Source organism: Schistosoma haematobium, chromosome 4 (genome assembly GCF_000699445.3).
Source record: "Schistosoma haematobium chromosome 4, whole genome shotgun sequence".
NCBI lineage: Eukaryota > Metazoa > Platyhelminthes > Trematoda > Strigeidida > Schistosomatidae > Schistosoma > Schistosoma haematobium.
The window spans coordinates 35078187-35101430 of NC_067199.1; the positions used below are offsets into that span (position 1 = coordinate 35078187).

At 37.9% G+C, this 23244-nt stretch overlaps 1 protein-coding gene across 1 annotated transcript in view; it reads left to right on the plus strand.

Annotated features, from left to right (window-relative positions):
- Positions 1-8949: 8949 nt before the first annotated feature.
- Positions 8950-23244, plus strand: part of EDEM2_1 (ER degradation-enhancing alpha-mannosidase-like protein 2) — a 28189-nt gene continuing 13894 nt past the window's right edge. The window contains exons 1-3 of the mRNA XM_051216271.1: positions 8950-9030; positions 9092-12725; positions 12769-12865. Coding sequence (XP_051066848.1) covers positions 12633-12725; positions 12769-12865 — 190 coding nt within the window. The 5' untranslated portion in view covers positions 8950-9030; positions 9092-12632. The remainder of the gene's footprint in view (positions 9031-9091; positions 12726-12768; positions 12866-23244) is intronic.

Here is a 23244-nt window from a genome sequence, read left to right on the forward strand (position 1 = left end):
GATATGAAACGACTAGCTCCACTGACTAATGCACCATCTCAAAAAAAATCTTATGGAATTACGTTCACTAATGGGTGCTCTTCAGTACTACTCCCGTTTTATTCCTAATTTCTTGTCGTGCAAATTGTTTATTTAATATTTTGACATCCAATTCATTCAAATGGAGTGAGGAACAAGAGTCATGCTTACGAAGTCTGCTAAAGTTTCTTCAAAGTGATGCTGTTCTTTCAACGTACTCCCCTAATGCAAATTCTGTGCTTATTACTGATGCATCACCTGTGGGAATTGGTGCAGTTTTGGAACAGGAAGGTAGACCAGTTATTTGTGTTTCACGCAAACTTACTGTTACTGAACAAGGTTATTCACAGACTCAGCGAGAAGCATTAGCTGTGTTTTGGGCTGTTAAAAGACTTCATAAATATTTATTCGGAAAGAAATTCACTATTGTTACTGATCATGAAGCTTTAAAGTTTATTTATCATCCTGAAAAATCCTTAGCACGTTCCTCAGCTGCTATGGTTCAACAATGGAGTACTGCTTTGAGTGCATACGGCTATACGGTTCAACACAGAAGTGCCAAACAAATTCAACATGTGGACTGCATTTCTCGACAGTCATTACAAGATAGACCTATTAATACTTCGGATTGTTTGTTAGTGCAACCTTTACCAGTGAGACGTTCAGATCTCATTAGAGAAACTCATAGATATTTTGGATGTATACTCAGTGCTATAAGGAAAGGCTGGAATGCTAATTTGAAACGTAGATTTCCTATCTATTTTTCAAAGCGGGATGAGCTATCTACTACTCCTGATGGTATTCTGTGTTTAAATGATCGTGTTGTCATTCCTTCTTCATGGCGTAAATCTGTTCTTGAAGATCTTCATAGTGGTCATTTAGGTGTTGAGAAAGTGAAGTCCTTGGCAAGGCTCACATGTTGGTGGCCAGAGATAAATGCAGATATATGTCGTACGGCAAACAATGGTGAAAAATGTCATCAGTTGAAAAATCATCCTTCGAAGTGAACGCCATGGCCAGTATCGTCTGAGGCCTGGTAGAGAATTCATGCTGACTATTGTGCTCCGTTTCTTGGTAAATACTATGCACTAGTAGTTATTGATTCTTTTTCGAAGTGGCCTGAAGTTTTTTTTATAACTTCACCAAATTCTGATTACACAATCCAAGCATTAAGAAAGGTGTTTAGTCGAGAAGGGGTTCCTATGGTGTTAGTGACTGATAATGGCTCTCACTTTGCTGCAGATGAAGTCACTACCTGATTGAACGGTATAGGATGCAAACATCTGTTTACTGCTCCCAAACATCCGTGTTCTAATGTTCAGGCAGAGAATTTTGTCAGAACATTAAAGACTGCTATTGATTCTATAGCAGCCTCAACATTTAATGAGCTGGAGAGGGGAGTAGATACTTTTCTATTGCAATATAGAAATGCCAGACATTCGGTGACGAAGGAGACTCCAGCGAAGCTATTGAAAGGAAGAATTCTTCGGTCGAATATGAGATGTTTGGAGTCTGCAGAAGTTACATATTATCGTGGAAATGATCTTTGACCAACCACAGGGACTGTGCTGAAAAATGTCGGGAAATCTATGGTGTGAATTCTAGATATCAGTGACTTAAGTACACCCAACCGATATATTGATCAGATACAATTACGGGAACAAGGTGAGTCTGTCCCAATTTCGGTTGTTAATTCTAATGCTAATGAGCACATCCTAGATAATACAGAGTCTTCATCCAATACAATGTCGAACAGGCACAGATGAAATTGAGAAGACGTACAAATGATTACAGACATCTAGACTCCAATTTAAGCTGTGGCGGCTGCGGTGTTTGAATGAACTAATGATTCCTCTGTACTGGTTGAATGCTAGATTTTGAATTATAAATGCAGTACATTCGTTTGTGGTTATCTAGTACTTCTTGATCCGATTACGTTATTTCCGGGATCCTTAATTTGTACTATAATTCAAATACCTCTACTCATAATACGGAGTTATCGAAATTTTCTGGACGTTTTTAACCCGTTATGTGATTTAGATGTCGGTCGTTGTGGCGACCTGCTCCTGTTTCTATAACCCATTTGCACTTTTTGACAACCTCTGTGAGGCTCTTAACACTCGTAGTGAGTTCTGCTACGACTGAGCTCTTTGATGCTTCTTCTTTTGGTGTAGGATGTATCGTACATGATCCAGTTGATGATGTCACAGGTATTCAGTGTTTGACAACGCTTCCACCAGTAACACCTTCTAATATATTTCGTTCCCACCCAGAGAAATCAAAAGACAGAGTCGAGGAGATCGGAAGAGTATATTTGGCGATGACCAATATATCGGAATTCTCTGATCTAATCTGGCTAGCGATTGCGGTTGATGTTGAGCACGGCGTTACCACACGTGATCTGGTGCGGATGCCTGACCGAGCGCCTTCAGCTAGATGAGTCCACTATAACATATGGTCAGCATCCAATGGCGAAAACTTAGTGCTATTTATTTTGGGGATTTATTTACCGCTACAGATCACTCCCCCCCTAGTGGGGCAGTGACGACCCTAAGACGTGGCCAGCCAGAAGTTTAAACCCAACGAGTTTGTCGTTGGTAAACACTCTTCTGATAGCTCACTAAATTTAGCAGCGTCTGGTCGTCTTTCCTTACTATATGGGACCGAGGTACAACATAGTAAAAAAAGAAAATGTACAATGAAAATTTCGGATCCTCATAAACGTCATCGTTCTTTTCCAGCCGTCCTGGAAAAGAAAAAATAAAATGTAAGTGCATGTCGAAATACACTCGTATGTGCGTAAAAACACAATGTCGGCGGAAAAAAATGGAAAATAAACTCATGAACACGTAATAGCATTAAAAAATTGTTTTTTTGTTTTGTTTTTTTTAAATAGAAATAAAAATATATAAGCATATTAAAATTTTTTTTTTAAATAATATAAAATGTCGAGAAGTGCCTTACGTGCAATAGTCGTTTAAATGTTCTGGAAATCTCACCCTTCTTCCAGAACGCGTCGTTTTAAGTTTATTTCCGGATACTGTCGAAGTATCATCGTGTGTGTTGGTTGTCGGATGAGGTATTATAAGTGTCGGAGTCTTGTCGTTCGATTGTACCGAAGGAAAATCCACGTAGATAGGATTTCCTTCTAAATACGCTGCTTTTAAGCGATCGATGCTGATGCTATCGTTTGTTCCGTTCTTATCGATTATATAGTACTTCGGTTCGCGTTAAAGAACTTTGAAAGGTCCTTCGTATGCTGATTCGAATGGTCGTCGATGCGAGTCTCGACGAACGAAAGCGTGTGTACTATATCGTAAGTCAGGTTGAACGAAAACATCAGTTGATTGAGGTCGAGTGAAAGCAGGTTTAACTGAACGCATTGCGTTTGTAAGCCTGTTCGTGTAGGAGGTTAGATCCATGTTCATTGAAGAGGATGAAGGATCCACGGATTCTCCTGGAAGTCGAAGTGTCGTTCCATAAACGAGTTGAGCCGCAGTGTATCCAATGTCAGCTTTCACTGCATTGCGGATACCTAGTAAGACTAGTGGAAGAGCGTCGGTCCACTGTGAAACGTTTGCAGCTGATAGTGAAGCTTTCAGTTGTCGGTGAAAACGTTCTACCAACCCGTTTGCTTGTGGATGGTAGGCGGTCGTTCGGAAGCGAGTGATTCCTAAAAGTGTGGTCAGACGACGGAAAAGATCAGATTCAAACTGACGTCCGCGGTCTGTGGTGATGGTTGAAGGGCAACCGAAGTTTGCTACCCATCGTTCGACGAAGGTGCGGGCCACTGTTTCAGCAGTGATGTCCTTGCTAGGTACTGCTTCTGGCCATCGAGTGAAACGGTCAACGCAGGTTAAGAGATAAGAGTATCCATTTGAATCTGGCAAAGGTCCTACCAAATCCAAATGAACATAGTCGAAACGAGCATCGGGAGTTTTAAACGAGCCTAAGGGACATTTATTGTGTCTGATAACCTTAGATTTTTGGCAGCTTACACAGGAGCGTTCCCACTCCCTCACGTCTTTATTCATGCCAGGCCAGCAAAACCTTTCTGCTATAAGCTTGATGGTTGCACGAACACCTGGATGCGAAAGTTTGTGCAATGTATTGAAGACATTGCGTCGATAATGTTTCGGAACGATTGGGCGATCCCTACCTGTAGATGTGTCACAAAGTAAGGTTTCTTTACCTGTTCCCATCTGTCTGATGCGTAGTTTAAGTGTTGTGGACGATAACTCGTGCTGAAGATCACTGTCTTCTTTTTGAAGCTCGGCGAGTTTAAGAAGGTCGATTCCTTGGAAACTGTTCAAGGAAGTTATACGAGATAAAGCGTCTGCAACTACATTGTTTACTCCAGAGATGTGTTGAATATCTGAAGTAAACTGCGAAATGTAGTCCAGTTGTCGAGACTCACGGGGAGAGTACTTGTCAGAAGGAGAGCTTAACGAGAAAGTGAGCGGTTTATGGTCCGTGAAAAGAGTGAATTCACGACCTTCGATGTAGTGTTGGAAATGCCGTACAGCACAATACATAGCTAGGAGTTCCCTACCGAATGTGCTGTACCTCGATTCGGTGTCTAGCAACCTTCTAGAGAAAAATGCCAAGGGTTGCCAGGAGTTGTTAACCCATTGTTGTAAGACTCCTCCGATTGCTGAGTCGGATGCGTCTACTGCGATGCTAATGGGTGCTCGGGTGTCCTGATGTGCGAGCATTGTTGCTTTAGCAATCAGTTCCTTAACTGTGGAGAATGCTTTTCGTGCGGTGTCGTCCAAATTAATGGATTTCGCATTTCCACGAAGTTGGTCGGTCAGAGGTTTCATAAGTAATGCGCATTTGGGTATGGAACGTCTATAGAAACTTACGAGGCCGTTGAACGTGCGTAATTGCTTGACGGTGGTCGGTTCTGGGTAATCCAGAATGGCCGCCACTTTGGTCCTAAGAGGTCGAATGCCTTGAGCATCGATAGTGTGTCCCAGAAAGTCTAACGAGTCGGTTCCGAATTGGCATTTCTGAACGTTTACAGTAATGCCATGTTTTTGAAGTCGTTCGAAAACAAGATCCAGATGCTTGAGATGTGTTTCTCTGCCCGGACTTGCGATTAGACAGTCATCAACATACGCGTGTACGAAGTTGAGACCTCGAAAAACGTCGTCTATGAATCTTTGGAATGTTTGAGCAGCATTCCTTAGACCGAAAGGCATTCGCAAAAATTCATAGAGTCCGAAAGGAGTTATGATAGCTGTTTTCGGTATGTCGTCAGTAGCCATAGGGATTTGGTTATACGCTTTAACCAAGTCGATTTTCGAAAAGACAGTTGTACCTTTCAAGGTAGCTGTCAAATCGTGAATGTGAGGCAACGGGTAACGATCGGGAATGGTTTTCGCGTTCAATCGCCGATAGTCACCAGTTGGACGCCAATCGTTGCTGTCCTTTTTAGGGACCATGTGCAACGGAGATGCATATGGGCTACTTGACGGTCGTATGATTCCTAAGTCCATCATGTGATCGAATTCGTTTTTCGCTAACCTTAGCTATTCAAGAGCTAGTCGTCGTGCTTTAGAGAATACAGGTGGTCCTGTAGTCGTGATGTGATGTGTAACACTGCTGGTTACACACGGTAGTTTCGGTTGAGTTTGTTGTATCCCAGGGTACTTATCGAGTAGTGGTTGATAGAGTGGGTCTATCATATGTTTAATTGTGACTGGGGATACTCTGCAACCAGTAAAAGAAGTTACGCAAACGGACAAATTAGTGTTCCCGTCTACTAGCCTCCGTTTGCGCGTGTCGATGATCAGATTATGGTGTTGTAGAAGATCCATACCAATGATTGGCATAGAAACATCTGCAATAACGAAAATCCAGTGGATGGGTTTGCGTAAACCCACGTTAAGGTAAACGTACCTTTTGCCATACGTAGCGATCGGTTTTCCGTTTGCCGCCTGTAAGTTTAGGGTCAATTCGTGTAGTCGGCCGTTAGGATTTGCTGGGAGAACGCTAACTTCTGCGCCAGTGTCGACGAGGTAGCGAACTCTCGTTGTCACATCTGTGACGAATAGCAGACGGCTTTGTTCGCCGGCTACGGTTGCCGTTAACGCGTGCTGGCTTGGAAGTTTCCCGAATTGTTTTTCGAATCAGTCGGTTTCGTGTTGGGAAAATTGCAGGGTTTTCTGCAATTTCTGGAAAACTTTCCATACTGGTTATGATACCAACACCAGTCGGGGTTATCTGTCTCTCGTGGTCTAGAGACAGATCGCCTACGTGACATGCTTCTACGTGGGGTGCGCGATCTCTTACGGTCGGTACGAAGACTAAGATAACGCGTGAGTGTGTGACGTAAGTCGGTTATATCATTCTGGGTCGTGTGAGGCCTTTCTTTGACTGAAAATACCTCGGTAGTAGAAGGTTTCGTAATTTCTAGAATGCGGTCGGCAGATGCAGCTAGTTCGTCTAAGGCGTTGTTCTGGGACGAGACCAGAACTGCTTGCACCTGTTGGGGAAGTTTTGACAAGAAGAGTTGTTTGAATAGACCTTCGTCGAAAGTTCTTGAGCCTATTACCTCTCTCATCCGTTGCAACATGTCCGTCGCAGAACCGTGTTGCAGGTCGATGTTATTGAAGAGTTGATCTAACCTTTGTCGATCGGTTAGGTCTCCTCGTTTAAGAATCGAGCGTTTTAAGATTTCGTAAGGATCGGAAACATCACTAGTAAACATACTAGGTGTTACGTACCTGTTGAATTCGCGCGGTAGTGCCTTGACTACTGCGAGGAATTGCGCACGTGTGTCGATCACGCCGTGCTCGGAGAAGTCGGCTTCTGCGTAGCAAAACTAGGCTTCGATGTTGTCGGGCCAGAAAGGCATGAGTTGAAACGAAGGCGGGGACAAAGTCTTAAGCTTGAGTACTTTAGGTATCTGTTCAGTCATGATGAAGTATGAGGTACGATAATGAACGAGGGGAAAATATATATATATCCAAGAAAAAACACGAAAAAAATCACAATGTTTAAAAAAAAATAAAAAATAAGGCAATGATATATAAAAAAATCCCAGAAAGGAACAGACTCACAGTTGCAATTAGGTGTACCAGATCACGTCGGTCTCACCAATGATGATGTCACAGGTATTCAGTGTTTGACAACGCTTCCACCAGTAACACCTTCTAATATATTTCGTTCCCACCCAGAGAAATCAAAAGACAGAGTCGAGGAGATCGGAAGAGTATATTTGGCGATGACCAATATATCGGAATTCTCTGATCTAATCTGGCTAGCGATTGCGGTTGATGTTGAGCACGGCGTTACCACACGTGATCTGGTGCGGATGCCTGACCGAGCGCCTTCAGCTAGATGAGTCCACTATAACATATGGTCAGCATCCAATGGCGAAAACTTAGTGCTATTTATTTTGGGGATTTATTTACCGCTACAGACCTCTTTCCATTATTCCATCCACAACACTCACTAAGTGAGATAGAGAGGTATTCCAGGCCTTAATATTCGAAAGTTGTTGGACATAGCGTGGGAGGACTTGCATCCATCCTTGTTTTCGGGCTGATCCACCAAATGTGTTGTCACTAACTTAGACTTGTAGGTGAGGTGAAAACTATGATAGTGACCTATCACGCAATATTTCTCATTCGAAAGGCATTGTATTCTTTGGCCATCCGATTAAGATAGATGGTTCATTATCTTTCGTCTTAATATGGTGTATAGCTGTGACGATGACGGACCCAAAATGGAGACACTGGCTTGTTTGACGATTGAAGGAGGGAGGACAGAGCATAAATATCGGTGGCGAATTCTATCATATTTATTATTGTCTCATAAAATAGTGATCTAGTTGAGCGAACCACAGATCGGGGCAACTACGAACAAATTCTGGTAGTCGGACAATCGCAGTCTTAACAGTGTCAATCCACCTGTGACAAATTACATTTATGCTCAAAACATTAAATTTGGATTGAGTCTAACAAGTGACATATGACCAACGTACTACTATAATATGAACGGTGCAAAATAATAACTAAGACACGAATACTTTACGATAAAGAGCCATATATATGCATACAAAATCTATGTTAAAGATAATCAGAAGGTTCACTTTTACGACAAAGCAAAAAGAAGTGAACCAGAAATTAATTTTCGTATTCAAAACAGGGCTGAGGAAGCTCGTGCCGACAAGTGTCCCTCGTTCCATCGATAGAAGGAACCAGACTAGTAGTGAATAGGACTTCATTTGAATCGTGGAACAGAACCTTTGGGACGTGAGGTTATGTTTTTTCAGACACACAAATTTTTCAACGTTCAATAGAAGATGATAGGAAATGTATTGCCCGTGCAGAATAAAGAGACGGATGGAATCGTGAGCTATGATGTTTTGACATTACTAATATGTTTGCGGCCAACTCATGGTTATTCAGTCTATGTTGTTATTATATCAATAGCTTCAGACCATTCTGCATCAGTAGTGAAAAAAGACTCTGACCTGATTTTGAAAAAAACACTCGCGGTATTAACGTATTTCTTGGGACCTTTTGGGAAATCTGTTCTGTGCAAATTATTAGTTCATCTTGTGTTTGCCTTACATATATTTTCAATTGTTCAACCTGAAAATTGCAAACACGACAGGTAGTCCAGTGTTAAAAAAATATCGTTCCCCTCCCTCTGAACTGGATAATTGCATGTCTCAACACACTATTGACCAAAACGTTGTCATTTAGTGTGCATAAATCAGGATATCAAAGTTCTAGACATATCCATAATCAGCTGAAAATGAACAGCCTAAATAAACCCAAATGTTGAAATAAAAACTTTCAAGCTCAAAACATGAGGTTAGTGTGCTTAGACTTTTGTTGTAAATGTCGTTATCCATTCAATGGCTTCAGGAAGATTTGTTTGACATTTTCGATGAGTAATTAATTATAAATAGTTTTTCTGTGGTAATTTCAAAAACAATAGCCGTTGAGACTTTGTGCCGACGTTGACTTTCGTTTGTTGCTTTACGTAGTAAAAGTAAGTACATCGTGTCCGCTTGATGGGTCATCGACTCGCCTCTTGATCTTCTCTTTTATAGTCCTCCCCACTCACTCCACGCAAAGTACCTTCTGACTACATGCAAGCCGCCACATAACGTTGCTTAATCTTTTTACTCAGAGTCATTAACCACGTATTGCTTGTAATCGATCCTAAAAGCCAAGTGAAACTACATTAAAAGTTCTTTAGGATTTTTATATTTCACATTAAAATAGTCTTATGTGGATCCAACATATATTCACCCGTTAAATTGTTGGAAAGCTATTTTATCTTTTTGGATTGCTGTTTCTCTTGAGGATTTTAGTTTTAGTGTGCATAGTTGGTTCCCATAAGCTATGTATGTGGAAAATCCTTCTTGGTGGTGGTGTTATCAAATTTAGTTCATTTAAACGAGCTTTGTATTTAACTGATCCTAAGGTCGTATCAATTTATTTCCAATGAAATGTTTGTCAAATACGTCTAGATCCACGTTTGTGTTACTGTTATTTTGCCCCTTTCAAGACGTCCTTAATGATTTATTGCCCTTTTTCTAGCAGGCTTTTTCTCTGTTGGTCATTAGGTTTTGGTTGTATGCATTTACAGACAACTGGAAGCCATACTGACTAAATGTCACCATTCGCCAAGTAGATTGTCTGTAACAAATCCGTGATAAAATTCCAATATCTTTGTCACTAACGTGTGTAAATCAATTGGTTTCCTTACACCCTCTTGTTTCAGTACCGTTCCATGTAATTGGTAATGTTCAATGGGTGTTAGTCTAGTCACTCGACTGCACTAATTTTAATAATTCTGCTAGTTATTTGCAGATTTGATTATTCTTTAGTTCGAGTGAGTGCATTTGTTTCAGTACATTAGGGATCCTGGATACCGGCAGCTATCAGATCATCAGACGGGGCTGGTTGTTTGTAATTCAAAGATAACAAAGTGATAATTCGATTTCTATAAGATGAATATTTCAGAAATCATAAGTTAGTTAATTGGTAGTGTGGACAGCATGAGAAGACCGAAATGTAAAACAAGGGAAAATGGAGATGATAATAAGCAAGACAGGAATTAGTGTGATATGATAATTTTCAGTAAATATCATCATTTTCATCTTAATTGTGTCGTGATATGGTGATAATAGCATTAGTGTATTATGAGACCAACCAAACACAGCTGGCTCAAATGAGAAATGGTAATCCATGGATTGGCACGTGTTTGTTAAGTCTCCTCCTAAAGCCGTCCACTGAAGGGGTTGTGGTCACTTCGCCTGGGAAAGCATTCTAAATAGGAGCAACTCTTAATGAGAAAAAGTGAGAGCGTGCCTGGGTTCTTGTTCTTTAATGTGCAGTTTTTGGTGAGTTGCTTTGAGAAGCGTAGTGGTAATGTTCTGATAGGATACTCGTGTTGGGGTGACTTGGTGTACTTAATATATATGCCATTATCAGGTCGCTTCTTATTCTCCTGTAGCTCAACGAAAATAATCTCAGGTGTTGAAGTCAGTCTTGGTAAGATTTGTTTTAGACCCGCCACACGTTTGGTTCCCTTTCTCTGTACTTGATCGAAGAGATTCATGTCTCGAAAAAGGGAAGGTGCAAAAAAATTGTGGACTTCAAGGTAGAGCTGTGTGTACGTTTTGAAGAGAGTTAAGAATAACTCTGGGGTTACTGTGTTGAGTTGTCTCCGGTTAAAGTGAAGAGTCACGTTTACTTTGCCTGCATCCTTTCCATAGTTTTAACTTGTGTCCAAGTTCTCTGTGGTTAATAGCCCGTGATCACCCTCTGAGGAGACAATCGGGGTCGGATTTCCATGGCGTATGCAAGTTCTTTGTGTCGAATAGGCCAGAATGTTTATGACATGATATTTCTACAGGTTATTTCTTAACTCATTGTTTGTTTCCCATTTTATTGTTGTAAGGTCAGTCGCGGAAATCTCAACAGAGGTAGATAGTACAGAATGGAATTACCTATTTCTGGTATTCTATCGTCTCTAGTTATGTATCAAAGATTCAGTTTAAGTTAAAGTGGTGGACACGGAGAGCCTACCTAGGGAAGTTGGAAAACACTGGTTCCAAACCAATAGTCCACATGGGTTCCAGTATTCTGAAGGAACAAACGGCATATGAACCAATCGTTGGTCACCGGCTACCATGGGACTGCATTTCCTGACATTGCTCCACTGTCTTAATGTTCAGACCTTTAGATCGAAGGCTCCGGGTGTGGCCTCCTAAGAAAACCACCCGCTTCGGTTTGGGCACCTAGGAAGTACTCCAGCCCTCACACAAATCAAATGAGATTTATGTGGCGCATATGTATCTGGTGCCTTCTTGTACCAATATTTATGTGTTTAAATAAAAAAAATAAAGCTGCTATCACGTCGCACCAGAAACCATCCTGTTGCTTTATGATCGGGAATAATTAGGAGGTTAAACACGTGTACTCGTCAGAAAACACTTCATTTTCATTCTTACCCTTAATTTCTATAGGTGTTTACAAGGAAATGAAGAAGTTAATCAATAGGGATGAGGCCTCTTCCCATGGATCATACTAAACACTGGAATATGTCAAAGTTAGGGGCGACTGTAGTGACATCGGTTACATAACCCTTGCAATTTGTAACGTGTAAAACGTGTCCATCAATCTTAAATTTTCATCTTAACGATCATCCTCGATTCCCATAACTTCTTTATATATACAGTGCTGTTTTCTGTACCCCCGATACGTATATGAGAATAATCGATATGCCCTCTCGAGCCATTTAAAGTCAGACTAATCAGTCATGCGACGCAACTTATAGAGCGAACTAAGGACACCACCATCCAGTAGAGAACATCGTGAATCACTACATACACAAATAGTATGCGTTACAGGAGAAGCTCAAAGTGTCTAACTGACTGTAAACTGTTACTGTGAACATTATTATTTTTACTGGGTTTTGGATATGACTTTTACCCAAACTTCGGACGTATTTGTTCATAATTTTGACCCTGACCTCTCGCTATTTGAGTCGTAAGTTACGTGTGTACTAGTCGACTATGCTTCAAAAACGTACCAGGGCAGAAATCAGACTTTACCATATATGCGCTTGCAACTTTAAGAATCCAGTAAATTGTCCAGGCAGTAAGATCGAGAATAAAATATCCGGAACTTAGGTTTTGTAAATACTGACTACAATTAAAATTGTATAATGGATGATTAGATATCACAAAGAGGGCCGAAAACTGATAGAAAAATCGAACTTCACAGGGTGAAATGGCGATTTCCACCGTTTTCCATACTTCATCTGTTTTATAAAATTAAACTTTTCAGCAAAAGGTGAGAGGATACCTCAGTTCTCGAAGTTGTTTATTTAACATCATATAATAAATTATATTCAATACCTTCTTTGTTTAGTAAATGTTAATATTATTTTCTCCTTTTCAGACAATTATTTGAATCTATCTCAGTGTATTGAAACTAAGGAGACAAAATCATTTGACTCCTGATAATCTTTATCTGCAACAGTAATACTAACAATTAAGGTGTACAAAACAGAAGGGAACGGAACTTATTTATATTTTCACAAGAAAAGTAGAAATTATTTATTGAATTTTAGTCAAAATGACATTACCTTTGGAACGCATCTATATTGGTATGTTAGGTGTTGGGACTGTTGGTAAAAGTGCATTAACATTGCAATTTATGTATGACGAAGTGAGAATTGTATCAAGTTATTTTTTGATTCCAGATTATTTAGTTTGTTGATGAATATGAACCAACAAAATCGGATTCTTATCTGAAAAAAGTTTCTTTAAGAGGATATGACGTAGAAGTTTCAGTTCTTGACACAGCCGGTAAGTAGATAAACAACGAAAAAAATAATGCCAATAAATATAAAATTTTCATTCTGCCCTTATAAAACAATAAATAAAGTAATGTGCAATTGATTAATATAATCCAGTCAACACTACAAAGGACTTTATGTGTATATGAAATGGGTCACTGTGTAGTGACCAATCAATTGTAAATATATCTTATCTCTACAGGATGTCGTTCGTGGCCCGAATAGCTCAGTGGTAACGTCTCTAACTTTAAAGCTGGATAGCACAGGATAGAATTGGTCATGGAGCACCAGTTGGTGAGACTATAAATTATGGACGACTTTTGAGCGACGCTAAACTAACCTTGAGAGTGTCCACCTACTTACTAGAGCTAAATAAGGGTTATAAACCTGTGTGAAGGATCCGAGACCTGTTATCTTATACCTGATTGGTTCGTCCATAAATTATAGTCTCGCCCACCAGTTTCCTCAAGATTACAGGCACACTTTGCTGATAAGCACCAAATAACACGAAAAGTAGGTCAAGTCACTTAAACTAGTGGCCACACTGAAACTTAATCGATATAGTACAATCGACATTAAGAAGGACTTGACATACATAATGTTGGTCACTTTTGGTTGACCTATCAATTATAGAGTAGAGAAATTATCTTTTCAATTGATTAATGACTTAACAGTTTACAGGTATGTAAAATATTGGTTTACCACATGCTTTTAGTTATTGTGTGTTCGATTATTTACAGTAATATGACTAGAACGAATTACCATGAATTGTAATTTGCATAAACTGTATATCTACCGTACTTCGTAAATCTGTTGACCAATTCTTGAATTTACGGTTATGTAATACACCAACAAATAGCAAGATATTTGTATTAAAATTAAGGATTTAAAAATTGTTTAGTTTTGTTTTGATTTTTATCACTGACTGATATCAGCTGGTAAATTATTGAAGGACTTAGTAACTGATTCATTCTAGTCCGGTAATTTCTCGTAGTGTACATCTATAACTAAATAAAAATCTATTTAAAACCTTCAGATATTACAGCCATCATAGTATATTCAGGCAACTGATTAGATACTTGATAAAAAACATTCTCAACTTTGGTCATTTCCAGATATCGTCCGAGCATTGTCTAATAACACTGATGACATCTACCACACCCTCGGCATGTCATTATTCTACCGGCTGGAGATGAAATAGGATGATTACTGAAAATTCTAGTTGCTTGACTTCCCACCAAGTTTTTTAGTGAATAGAATTCTCACTACTTTGAAAAGAACGAACCTTCATAGAAATAAAAACATTGGTCTTAGATTATTGGAATAGCTTCATATTGTTGAAGTTATTGCAAATTTGTTAGTGTATTTAGATTGCCGTCGTCTTTTGTGACTATAATTGTTTAACTTTACTCATTTTTTTGTTTAGTAGTGTATTTCGTGTACTTTGAGTGTATACGATGTAAACTAACTTTTGTTTAGAGTTTAAGTTAATAATAATACTCATCACATTTTATCTAAATGAACTCTGATTTTAAATAGCACAAGTAATGGTGCGATAACTAAATATTCCATTCCTAAAAAAGTGTATACAGTTGAAAAAAAAGACTGACGAATCAATACAAACTTCACGTATAAGTTTTGTTTAATAATCTAATATTGAACCAAACAATCAGGGACTGATTGAAATAGATTAGAAGAGTATTTGAATGAAGGTAGTAGCTCTTTTCTTCCTACATTCAAATACTCTTTTAAGCATCAAATAATTCATGAAGATGTAACATATTGGGTGTTATCTTAATAGTCTGAAAGGCAGCATGCCTGACAATAAGTCTGATAGTTCTGCATTTAGTCTTTGAATTAGCTCTCGGTGTTCGCTTCTGGAAAGTTTCATACCAGGGCTAAACAACTGTCCAATGACCTCTAATTTTCAACAGTTTTCCATTTGAAGTTAGTCCACGATGTAAACTACGAATTAAATACTCTACGAACTTCTTACAGTATCAACTCTTGATAAGTTAAAAACTCTACTCTGGCTCATTTCTCTAGCTAAATAGACTTTAAGCAAATCGTTTACGCTTCCTCTAATCCTCCGGCTAAGATTTTATTCTGTTCGTAAATGAGCTTATGAAAATAAGCCAAACTTTACAAAACTATCTTTTTTGATATTATAATGTTTTCAACTGCTCAGACGAAATGATTTTGTCAGAAGGGGTTTTTGTGGAGATTTTAGTAATTTCAATAGTTGAAATCATGAGTCAATTGAAGCTAGACCACCATGGAAAACCTGGAAGCACTGGACGGCCGTTTCGTCCTAGTATGGGACCCCTCAGCACTGCGCATCCACGATCCCGCTCCCCGTGAGGTCCGAAACCAGGACCTATCATTCTCGCGCGCGAGCGCTTAACCATTGGGCCACTGAGCCGGTGGTGCAATTTTGTGGGTTGGTTGAAGTTAGACATTAACACCTTTATATGCCGGCATAGTGGTCTAGTCGATAAGCGCTCGCGCGCGAGACTGATAGGTCCTGGGTTCGAACCTCGCGGGGAGCGGGATCGTGGATGCGCAGTGCTGAGAGGTCCCATACTAGGACGAAACGGCCGTCCAGTGCTTCCAGGTTTTCTATGGTGGTCTAGCTTCAATTGGCTCATGATTTCAACTATTGAAATTATTTTGGTCAAAATAGTCGGTTATTTTTACTCAGACATTTCTTACAATCAAAATTTGATAAATGTCATGATATTCATTTCAGTATAATCGTAAATTATGTAACCTACGAGTTTGTCCTTGAAAATGACTGACAAATCAATAATATATGTTATCGATCTCCACTGTAGTGTTTGACAGAATGCCAAATCACTAGTGACATAATCAAGTAACATTTGACGTTCTTTGTTAGTTAGTTTAGGTTTTATAACATTTCAAATTATAATGAAACCAAGTCACGTTAAACTGGAATCCAGGTAAATTATAAGAAGCATTAAAAAATGTGTTTTTTATAATTAACTTATTTTATCAACTAACGTCATAAATAATGTTAATTTATAGAACATCTAAAAATAATGATTTAACTTTAGCAATAGAAGTGTTACAACGAAATTTATAATATATCAATGGTTATCGTGAATTGTTTGGAGTTAGACATTAACACCGTTGAAAGTCAACCCATCGTTCGAACGGTTAAGCGTTCACGCGTGAGACCGAAGGTCCAGGGTCCGAGTCCCTCGTGCAGACTCGTGGATGTACACTTTTGAGGGGTCCAATGATAGGAGGAATCGGTCGTCCAGTGCTTTCAGGTTTTCAATGGTGGTCTAACACTAATCGGTTCATGATCCCAATATAAATGATTACCTATTTTACTAAAAATTATTTTTATACTATAAATAAACCATTATTTTAAAAATAAACATGTTTTCAACATATTTATCATCGATAAGTAATTGAAAACATGGACCAAGAATAAGATAGTAATTAAATTTTCCATTTTTTTCAACAATTGTTTAAAAAAATCAATCCATGTTGTAAACTATAAATCAAACAATCTTAAGAAATTCATTTTCTCAATAATAATCCTCTGTTCAACAGTGTTGATCTTCGTGTCAGTCAGTCAGCTACAACGTAGGACCATGCACATATATGCATCGGTCCAAATTGCCACACCTCACTCATCAGCACAACAAGATGAACACCGGATTTATAGAAGTAGTTAGTTCAGTGGTAGTAATATATAAAAGAAAGATTACATATATGGACATAGTACAGGAAGAAAGAATTAGTTCATAGAAAGATACGAAGCGATTTTAATCTTACAGTTTAAGGGCAGACAGAGAGTGTATACACCTTTGTTATTGTGATCGATTCTGAGCCACGTCACCCAGAGTCTCCAACCATTGGTTACGATAGTTATGCGGACCCCAACCAAGTAGTCTGTATCTACCAAAATGACTAAGACTAGAAGCTAGTGACTCCCAACCATCCCCAACACTAGTCAGCATTGCGCGTCGTGGTAATCGGTGTTCAAGCACACGTAACACGTGACCCAACCATCTCAGTCGATGAAGATTCACAACTTCATCAGCTGGTTTACCATCATTCCCTAATACCCTACGTCTAACCTCACTATTACTTACCCGGTGATCCCAGCAGATGCGAGCAATATTTCTAAGGCATTTGCGGTCAAATACTAGTAGCTTACGAGTATCTTCTACTCTTAGTGACCACGTTTCGCAGCCGTAAAGTTGATCTATGTGAATAACTCTCAAAGATTTAATTAAAACATGTAATCCGGTAAACTCTCAACCATGTCGAGAGTGAGACAAATATCATTGATGAGATTGAAGGATCATGAACACTATATATCCGTTGTAAAATTGTCACATGTTTCGTAGTTTATGTTAAGTTTTCTTAGTACTTTTAACAGATTTTCTTAACATAGTTTCGAGACTTAATTGTTAAAATTATATATAACTATCCTAAAGTATGATGCAAATTAAAGAACATATACTGAACGTAAATATAGTTCATTTTGAGGAGAAAGTATTTTTAAATTATGATCGAAGGATATAAATAAAGAGAGTAAATGCAAATTTTACTTCTCTTTCGAACTTGAAATTACTTACCAGATAATCCTACCCTTATTACACGTACATGATAAGCACTTATCAATGACATAAGCTTCTGGGAACTAGTACTTGCATCAGGAGGCGATGTATCACATGACACAAGAAAGAAGATAATGGAAAAGGATTCGTTATAAGCTAAAAATGAAGCGAAACCACGTCTGAATACACATTAATTATTATGTTTCATATACACTGATCAACAGCGAGATTTGAATAAATTACATTGAGTACCACTTGACACAGACGGACTAATCAATAAATGCCTGTGTAAACAAATACAAATTTACAAAATCATGAAGTTAAATGACTATAATCAACAAATATAACTAATTAACAGAGTTATGAAATTACTGTTTCTTAAAAGTATAATAAAATATCCATAGACGATTGAAGAAAATCAATTTTATATCTCATTGGCACTAAAATCAATTAACACTTTGTCCATCATGTTAATCAAGCCGTTTCAACTACTTAGTTGTTACTTGTAAGTGATAAAATAAACAAAGATAAAAAAATATGATCTAAATAATAAATTTTATCGACTAAAATAGTCGTTTTGAATTAAATTCAATATATGTTCCCATTGAAACATTAAGGAGACAGGATGAACAAAGAAATATATTTTGTCACTTAGTTTTTCATCAGGGCTCTATACTAACAATATAAGTTTTATGTTTATAGATAATATCAATATCAAGTAAATTGTGTTGAGTCAATTCAATAATATAATAATCAGTTAATTGCACAACTTTTGTAAAGTTAAAACTGAAGTAAACTTTCAGAATCTGTTAATTATTACAAGTGGTTACACATATTATTAGGAATAGGAATTGAATGTAAATCTAAATGTTCCTTGTGTTATTTGTGAGATTAGTAATAATAATTGATAAAACTGGTGCAATGAAAATCGGATAAGATTATTAAACAGGTTACTTAGGACTAAAATAACAAAATGTTGACAAAGTCAAGGTCCACAAAATCTTAAAAGTGAAAGGTTCTGAAAAATTTAGTATCTAAGTAGAAGGCGAGGTTAGATTCAGAGGTTGTATAAACTTCTGTATACAAGGGTTCGGTTTTTAATGTGTATTTGTATGGCTTCTGCCGTATGCAAGAGTCAGATTATAAAACCATATAACAAATTCAGTGGGATTCTATAAATAACTTTGAACATTGAGGTTTTATATTTGTGATGACCAGTATTGACTAGATTCGCCACAATTGAGCTTCCCACGAATTTTTTTCTTTGGTCAACCATGAGGGGCGATGTTCATAAGTACGATTATGTATTTGTCTAGTTGTGCGCCAAATATAACTAGCTTCACAGGAGCATTTTTGTGATAAATACACGTAGAGGCAGATAAACTAGGCAGTTAATCTTTATTTCGTCTAATTGGTGCCGACTTTCTCCTCATTTGTATATATACATATATTAGTGCAGAGTGCTATCGAAAAATAAATTGAGAAGTAATATTTGTTTCTTCTCTTTTCTTTTACTTCTATAAAGCTAATATTGAAAATTGAGATTTGTTTATGTTGAACAAGCTTATAATCATGCATATAATTTCAGAGTGGAGATGGTTGAAGTCCATTGTTCGGATCACTGACAGACCTTAGTTAAATAACCATTAAAAATCAGGATGCACTAAACAACTGTTTCGCCTTTGTATGGAACTCTTGAACAGTGCGGCTCCACAACCCTACCACCAGTCAAATCCAGGATCTTCATGACTTGCCTGGAGCGCTTAATCTTTAGATCCTTGAGTCATTATCTAACAGTTTACAAATTTAGTGCTTCTTGGTTTTTAGTGGTCTAATTAAGGTTAGTCCGTTATCTGCAGTAAGTAAATTTTTTTACTTATTATCTATCCTTTCGACTATATTCAACGGTTAAAACTGCTACTCAAAACAAACATCAATAATTTAACATTCATTATATGAACTGTGAAGATATTTTATATATTGAACGGCATACTAACAGTTGAAATACTTTAACCACAAATAAATATAATGTAATCTCAACATATGCCAATAAGAGACTGATCAATTGCAGTCTTAAACACCAATGGGAAGATTCAAGTAAAACAAAATCAAGTGAATTAAACTTCACCCCATTGCACAAGCATGTGGCTATCAGGACTCAGTAGCTAAGTGGATAACGCGATGGCGTTTGAAGCGAACGGTACTGAGTTCGAGTCCCAGAGTGAACATCAACTCTGAGATACAGGTCCATCTAGCTGACGAGTCCCAAATAGGACGGGACGCGCGCCCTGGATTCCACTGCTAGCTACTATCCATCTTTGCTCAATATGAATTAGCTTTAATTTCTCCTAATACATTCTCCCTTTTCTTATTTCATCTATCTTACTTCAATATTTAAGTGAATGATACTAACAGTGATGATTTTTACAAAATCTATAGGTTTTTTCTATATAGTATTAGAAAGTACTTTTAATATTCATAATAATACATGTAACGATTATTTTAGATGGTAGATATGTTTTATACTTTTGATAGATCATTGATTAAACCAACTAGGAAAATATTGGAACGAATTCATGTGATCATATTTTGATTATTATTATTACTATTCTATTCATATAGTAACCAATTTAAAGATTTTTCAAGTATACATTTATTCATATTGAATAGTAAACTGTTTTTATTCTTTCTAAACATGTGAGATGATGAGTTTTAAAACAATAGAACAAACTAGTGGTTTAAACAATAACAAAATATGAATTAAGCATTTTAAGACTATCGTTTTCTCTTCTTCTTCTTCTTCTTCTTCTTCTTTGCTTCAAAGTAATAGATCTGAGTACAAGGTATTTTACACAATAATGAAGTAAAATTCCAAACAAATTAATTATGGTTGATTGATTGACTGATTAACTGACTGTACAAAAGAAAAAAAAACGAAAAAAATTACCAGATTATAAACAGTTTTGAATATTGAACAAAAAGTTCCAAGTAAAAATGCAGTTAATTTTTTTTTTAGAAAAAAATTATCAATGTTCCAATTGTATACATTAAGAAAAATAATGAATTTTACATCGGTTATTAATTGAATATCAAGAAAATATTCAATCAACTAAGTTGAAATTTTAAGGATAATAAATAGCTGCATAACAGTGAATTATATAATCATTAGTCTAGAAATCACATGAGTGTAATATAGTATGAGAGAAATATTGTATACAAGTTAATATGATCTGTGTTAATTGTAATAATAGTATGTTTGCTAAGAATGATAAATTGCTAATTGGTATTTCTTTATTATAACAAGGGCATACATATATAAATAACAAGAGAGGTTCGGGAGTGAAAGTTAATAATACAGATATGATATGAGAAATTTAGGTAGGGATAGAATGACCGTACTACAGGTCACTGTAAAACAAAATACATAGATGCATCTTCCTTTAGATACGTATCCTGAATTTCCTTGAGTTAATGCCTATTACGGTTCGGGCACCCGGGCATTTTCCCAGTCCACACACAAATCGAATGATGATTACAACTGGAAAAAATCATTCTCGCTTTAATTCTCATTCAGACAAAGCACATCCACAATCATTTGGTAACATTCATTTTCTTTATACTACGTCACTTGTCTTCTCCATTTTATTCTCATTTTATATGTTCCTTTATTCTCCAACTCCTACATCAGATCGCCTATAGTGGGAACCCTGTTTTATCTAGACGATCTCAAGTCACTGACTGGTCGAAAGTTGAATATTATCACCGAATAAGAATTCTGAACCAGCCTTTTGGAAACCACGTATGCCATCCAAACTGGCCTTGTTCAGCATTCCGACATTAACACAGATCAGACAACAAATAGGGTTGGTTATATCTTTAGAAAGTCTCAACATCGATGTCTGATGTCTATCCGAGACCCTTATTTGAGACTCTAGTGCAGTATTACAAATTTACTCTCTGTCTTTCACTTCAAAAAGCTTGTTTCTCATACATTTATCTGGGAACCTTGTAGCATCTTGGTCTAGTTTTGCTGGCATTGGTGTCGCACTAAGTGCTAAAGCTGAAACATTTCTAGTCGATTGGGTCACCATCAACAGTCGGTTGTGTGTTTTTAGATTAGGAATCTCCACCAACGTGAGAACAAGTTGGTGTGAGAAACGATATCTTTTCATCTCCACCTACTCTTCGACAGATTTCAGCCTATATGCGATCAAGAATGAGTTTTATTACCAGTCAAGTGTTCTGCAGAAAGTGCGCTCGACAAGTATTGTAGTCCTAACCGGAGACCCAAATGCACAGGTCAAGCATCTAACAGAGGGGAGAATCGTTTGGGTGGCCGATTTAGACTTGCTGGTTTCAAGTCAGATAACGGTGACCGTCTACAGCTACTTTGCTCAGACTATAATCTGTTTCTGTCTATCACCAACTATTGACACAGTCATCCTCGATCTGCTACCCGGAGTCCACCATCTGTATCTCAAACATGGACTCAGACTGATCATATAGCAATCAGCTACCACTGAAATGATTGTGTACAAGACTCCTGCTCCTTTTGGATTGCTAATCTAAACTCTGATAATGCCCTTTTTGTGTTTATTTTATCTTACGTCTCAGTGGCCAACAAATTCATCATCCTGAATGGATCGATGTAGGCGAATTGGTTGCAGCGTTTGTTGTAACTAATTACCAAACGTAGTTAGGTTTAAGGATAGCTATCAACTCACCGAAAAGTATAAATGAATACTGGCTGCATTTACATCCCGCTATGAAAATGGCAAGTCGCTTGAGGTTTCTCAAAACATCCCACCAATGAGCACAGGGTTTCTACAAGTACTTACAACTCATTGAAGAACATCGGTCTACTCCGGCTTTCAGCGAGTTTGACCATAAACGACGATTGTTACGCAATGAAATTGTGCAAAGTTTGCGTAATGACTAAGAAGCCTAATGGTCAGTGTGTGCTACCAAGTTAGAAGTAGTAGCTACATCTGGTAACTACCGCGAGCTCTTTCAACTTATCCCAGCCACTGGCAGCAAGAAGTTTTGTCAGAGTGAACCAATCTGTAAAGCTGGTGAGATGCCAGTCAACACCATCTGCCGACGTCTTGGAAAACGGACAGTTTTTCTAGTAACAGTTCGACCGGGACGCTGCCCCGGGGACATTAGTTAGGCTATCCTGTCCTCCATGGCCGGTGATGACTGACCCACCTAACGAGGCGAAAGTCCACAAGGAAATCAAAATCTTGAAGCTCCACAAATCACCAGACTTAGACGACTTACTTCCGGGCCTTTTCACAAATAGTGGCGACCTTCTGGTTAAGAAACTGAGTTATTTACAAACATCTGGCAATTATAGCTTTCCAACACCATGGAATAAGTTGATAGTTGTCTCTGTTTTAAAAAAGGGTTCATGTCATTTATGCAACAACTGTTGTTGGATGAGTCTACTTTCGATTGTGTCCAATCTATTGGCTTCCGTCATCTTTCGTAGACTGTTCAAAATCTGAGAAAGATTAACTCTCAAGGAGCAGGCGAATTTTCGCTCTGGTTGAAGATGTATTGATTATATCTTCACTCTCCGCCATATGTTAGGACACCGTCATGCTTATCACGAGCCAACAATCATAGTGTTGCTTGACATTAGGGCTGCCTTCGATTCATTGCATTGGACTGTTCTCTGGGATTATCTATCGAAGAAGAGTGTGCCTGAGGAGTTTAGTTAACATCTTGAGAGCCCTATATGCAAACACCTCAGACAGAGTGAGAGCATACAACCACCTCTCTCCATTGT